Source organism: Impatiens glandulifera, chromosome 3, assembly GCF_907164915.1.
Source record: "Impatiens glandulifera chromosome 3, dImpGla2.1, whole genome shotgun sequence".
NCBI classification, from domain to species: Eukaryota; Viridiplantae; Streptophyta; class Magnoliopsida; order Ericales; family Balsaminaceae; genus Impatiens; species Impatiens glandulifera.
In genome coordinates, this window is record NC_061864.1 from 56618254 (window position 1) to 56623236 (window position 4983).

A 4983-nucleotide genomic window follows, 5' to 3' on the forward strand; every position below is an offset into this window, starting at 1 on the left:
AAAAAAATTCAACTTACACAAAAGTTGTTCTTTGTCTCTAACGTTGAATCCCTCGGTTGCTCCATATAAATCTCCTATTATAATTTACCATGAAGAAAAGAAGTTTTCACGTCAAATTGTTCAATCTCTAAGTTAAGGCGTGCAACCAATCCTAATATAACTCGGATTGAACAATTCTTTACCACCTGAGAGAATATTTCTTCAAAGTCGATCCCATGACCAAAACTCTTCACAACTAACCGAGCCTTGTACCTAAGCTGTGATCTATTATTTTCGGTCTTCAACATGTACCTCCAATTATTCTTGAGTGCTTTATTTCATTGAGGTAGCTTTACTAAGTTATACATATGATTATCATGTAAGGATTGCATCTCTTCTTGCATGGTTATCAACCACTCGTTCTTGTCATCAACTTTGATTACTTCTTGGTAAGATTTTGGTTCTTCTCCATCCGTGACCAATAAATACTCATTGGAATGATATCTAATAGAGGGTTAACTCTCCTCGTTAGATCTTCTCAAAGGTTATTCAACTAACGTCGCTATAGTTTATTCCTCAATGTGTTCAATTGGGTCGTCGTCGTTAACATTATTACTGTCGCCTTCCTGAGTGTCTCCCCCATGATCAAAACTCATGTCAGGTGGAGTTGCATCCAAACTAACAAGAATTTCAGTAGATGAACTAGTTTCTTTAACCTTGTCACTATCACTTGTAACTTGGTCTTCAAAAAACACATCTCTACTTCTTATTATCTCCGCCCATCCCTAGTTAATTGCCGATCAAACCGAGAAAAAAAACCCATAACGAGAAAATTTGGATCGAAAATCGCAAGAATTTATAATTGTCATCTCTACTTCTCGTTCATTTCTTTACTTAATTTATTAACCAAAATAATATTTATTTTGAATTATTATTTTATTATTATATATTAATACCTTAATTTTTTTTTATTATCGAAAATATCTTATTTCATTATATTTTGAAAAAATGAGTTTTTAAAAATCAAATAAGACCCAAATCAAAACCAAGTCAACAACCATACAAAATTATTGACCCGAAAATTTGCGGGTGGGCCGGATCTCCATATATGGGAAAGCAGGTAAATTATCCAAAACAATCCGAACTCTCCGTCTTCCCCAGAACATTCCAGAAACACTCCCTTGTCTAGAATACTCTGGTCAGTTCATCAAAACCATCTTCATATAAACTCCGCTACCAGATCTCTGCAAATACACAAACCCTAAGAAGAAAAAGAATCATCATTTGAGATCCTAATCATGGCCGACGAAGCAAAAGCAAAAGGCAACGCTGCCTTTTCCGCCGGGAATTACACAGAAGCAATCCGTCACTTTTCCGAAGCAATTACCCATGCTCCAGATAATCACGTCCTTTATTCAAATCGATCAGCGGCATACGCTTCCTTAGGTCAATATTCCGATGCATTAACCGATGCCGAGAAGACCGTCGAATTGAAGCCGGATTGGTCTAAGGGATATTCTCGTCTTGGTGCTGCTTATTCTGGCCTCAACCGCTACGATGAAGCTGTTGATTCGTATCAAAAAGGTCTAGATATTGATCCGAATAATGATGCACTTAAGTCTGGCCTTGCAGATGCTAAATCAGCTAACGTTAGGTCTCGTGGTCCGTCTCCTTCGTCTTCATCTTCGTCGTCTCCTTTTGGAAATATTTTCTCCGGTCCGGAGTTATGGGCGAAGCTTACAGCTGATCCTATAACCAGGGGTTATATGCAACAGCCTGATTTTGTTAAGATGATGCAGGATATTCAGAAGAACCCTAACAATTTGAATCTGTATTTGAAGGATCAAAGAGTTATGCAAGCTTTGGGTACTCTATTAAATGTGAAGATCTCTACACCAAACGGAGCAGGTGATATGGATATGCCAGATTTCCCACCGCCGCCTGAGAGAAAGAAGCCGTCCGAGACAGATTTACCGAAGAAGAAAGATCCTGAACCAGAGCCAATGGAAACAGAGACGGCCGAGGAAAGAGAGGCAAAAGAGAAGAAATCACAAGCGCAGAAGGAGAAGGAAGCTGGTAATGCAGCTTACAAGAAGAAAGATTTTGAGACTGCAATTCAACATTACACCAAAGCTCTTGAATTGGATGATGAAGATATTTCTTACCTTACAAACAGAGCAGCTGTATACTTGGAGATGGGCAAGGTATGTTTAACGCTCATTTTGATTCAGTTTCGTTCTTGAAATGCAACATTTAACTATAGTTAATCTTCATATGTTTTCCAGTATGAAGAATGTATTAGTGACTGTGATAAAGCAGTTGAAAGAGGTAGAGAACTAAGATCAGATTATAAGATGGTTGCAAGGGCTTTAACTAGAAAAGGATCAGCCTTGGTAAAAATGGCCAAATGTTCAACAGATTATGATCCTGCCATTGAGACATTTCAAAAAGCTCTAACTGAACATAGAAATCCAGACACATTGAAGAAACTGAATGAAGCAGAGAAAGCAAAGAAAGAGTTAGAACAACAGGAGTATTTAGACCCACAACTAGCTGATGAAGAACGTGAGAAAGGTAATGAGTATTTCAAACAACAGAAATACCCGGAAGCTATTAAGCATTATACAGAGGCTATAAGAAGGAATCCAAAGGATCATCGGGTAATGTCTATATCTTGCCATAGGTTCGACATTGTTGTCTTCTTGTTAAGCTTTTCTAATAATTGTTTGTTCTGTAATGAGCAGGCATACAGTAACAGAGCTGCCAGTTATACAAAACTTGGGGCAATGCCTGAAGGGTTGAAAGATGCAGAGAAATGCATTGATCTTGATCCAACCTTTACTAAAGGATACAGTAGAAAAGGGGCGGTTCAATTCTTCATGAAGGAGTATGACAAAGCTTTGGAGACTTATCAAGCAGGATTAAAGCATGAGCCTAATAATCAAGAGTTATTGGATGGTGTAAGGAGGTAAAGATTTTGCAGGGTTCTTGAAGGTAAGGATTCTGCTAGTGAAATTTGATTCCTGATCAATGTTATTGTATTCTGCAGATGTATTGAGCAGATTAACAAGGCAAACCGTGGCGATTTGACCCCCGAGGAGATAAAGGAGAGACAGGCATGTTTTTAAAATTATGTTTTTTGTTATTTGGTTTGAAGTCTGATCAAATTTGAAATTAACAATTCATATTGAAATGATCTTTCTGCAGGCCAAGGGAATGCAGGATCCAGAAATTCAGAATATCTTGTCTGATCCCATTATGAGACAGGTAATTTCCATTTTGTGTTTAAGAAGACAACATAATAAACTAAGCATTGATATGATCATATGAATAGATCTTTTTATGAATTTTCTGCTCATAAAAGATGAAAGTTTTGTAAACTATACAACCCAAAATCTAGCTCAAGTCTAGTTTACATGAACTTGGACCAAGCTGAATTGTTAACCTTGTCAACTAGATAATAATTCAGTTTGCAATCCAGTTTAAAATCTAACTTATATTCTTTTAACTAATATATATTAGTGAAAGTAAGATTATTGTCAACATAACTACATTTTTTTTTACCAAAAGTACAACTACAAGGTCTAGATTAAAATGAAACTCCCAAATTTTCTGACATAGAACTTATTAGTAACAATTTTATTTATATTTCTGGAACAGTTTTGGAAATTGAATTTAGTTAGAGACATTTAAAAGTTGATTGGAAACAATTTATTTTTTCCATTAAATAGTATAACTTTTTAAGTCATTTAACATCACATTTGGTATTCCATTCAGTAAAAAGGTATATTTTTTACTGTTTGTTACAGCCAACATATATTAGTAAAGTCAAAATAAAGTATTAAAAGCTGAAAAAGCAAGAATGTTGAATTAACAACATTAATATACTCAACACTTAGGATACCTTACCTATTTTACATAGTGGGCATGCTTTACAACTGTCAGGAATAAACTGGTTAGTAAATAATGACTTTTTTATGAAAGTGTATTAATTAGAAAAATATATAATTTAAATAGAAGGTAATTTAATATTTTGATGGATAATTGATGAGTGAATAGTTGAATAGATGGTCGGTTATTTTAAGATTATTCAACTAAGCCTCTAAAAAAAATAAAATAAAAATACCCTTTTTACATCAAGAGTAGTTGAGTTTGTAGTTATAATTACTTTTCTTTCATTTGGTTATATGAAGTGGTTGGATCATGATATATATTATTTTGTTAGTTAAAAAAGTATTTGCATTTTAATTTAGCTTAACAAATAGAATTTGATTAAGAATTGATCATACAAAAGGAGCTTGGTTGATATATATATATGTGATGGTAAATGGTGGAAAACAGGTATTGGTGGATTTCCAGGAAAACCCAAAGGCTGCTCAGGATCATATGAAGAACCCTCTTGTGATGAACAAGATTCAAAAATTGGTCAGTGCTGGCATAGTTCAAGTCAAATAAACCAACCAGGGTTGTTGTGGTTACTGGTTATAGCATCTTCAATTCCATGTTTATTCTCCTTATTGGTTCTGCTTTTCATGTTTATGCAAATGTATCAGGTTGGTTGGTTGGTTGGTTAAAAGAAAAATGTTAAAATTTCTATTATTTTTGATTTGAAATCCAAACTTTTGTTATTTTAAGAAGTGGGCAGGTTTTGTTGCATTTGATAGAGATAGATAGACTTTGGTGGGGATAAAGTTTGATGATTCAATTATTATGGGGTTTCAAAATGTAGAAGATTGGTAAATGGTGATATTTAAAATGAATCAATTTTTACCATGATTATCAGAATCTAAAATTAATTTATAGTGCTACAAGGTAACAATGATGCAATAGTTAGGATTATTTAAACATAAATAACAAACAAATATGGATTGTTAGTTGTTATTTTTGTGCTTATTGAGTCCAATTTCTGTTTCTGTTGGTGTGTATGTTTGAAGCTGTGTTGTGTTTGTGTTGCTCTTTTGTTCATTTCATAGCAAAAAAAATTATAGTATAAGAATTGTTAAT

At 34.2% G+C, this 4983-nt stretch overlaps 1 protein-coding gene across 1 annotated transcript; it reads left to right on the plus strand.

Annotated features, from left to right (window-relative positions):
* The first annotated feature begins 1209 nt into the window (after positions 1-1209).
* Positions 1210-4635, plus strand: LOC124929065 (hsp70-Hsp90 organizing protein 3-like). Its single transcript, XM_047469332.1, has 6 exons — positions 1210-2183; positions 2265-2639; positions 2724-2947; positions 3029-3095; positions 3187-3246; positions 4321-4635. The coding sequence occupies exons 1-6, from the start codon at positions 1278-1280 to the stop codon at positions 4432-4434; spliced, it is 1746 nt and encodes a 581-aa protein (XP_047325288.1). The 5' UTR covers positions 1210-1277; the 3' UTR covers positions 4435-4635.
* Positions 4636-4983: the final 348 nt, after the last annotated feature.

Coding starts and splice junctions, on each gene's coding strand:
- LOC124929065 (XM_047469332.1), top strand. CDS start 1,278: ATGGCCGACGAAGCAAAAGCAAAAGGCAACGCTGCCTTTTCCGCCGGG. Junction 2,948..3,028: donor TTATTGGATGGTGTAAGGAG/GTAAAGATTTTG, acceptor TGTATTCTGCAG/ATGTATTGAGCAGATTAACA. Junction 3,096..3,186: donor AGGAGATAAAGGAGAGACAG/GCATGTTTTTAA, acceptor ATCTTTCTGCAG/GCCAAGGGAATGCAGGATCC.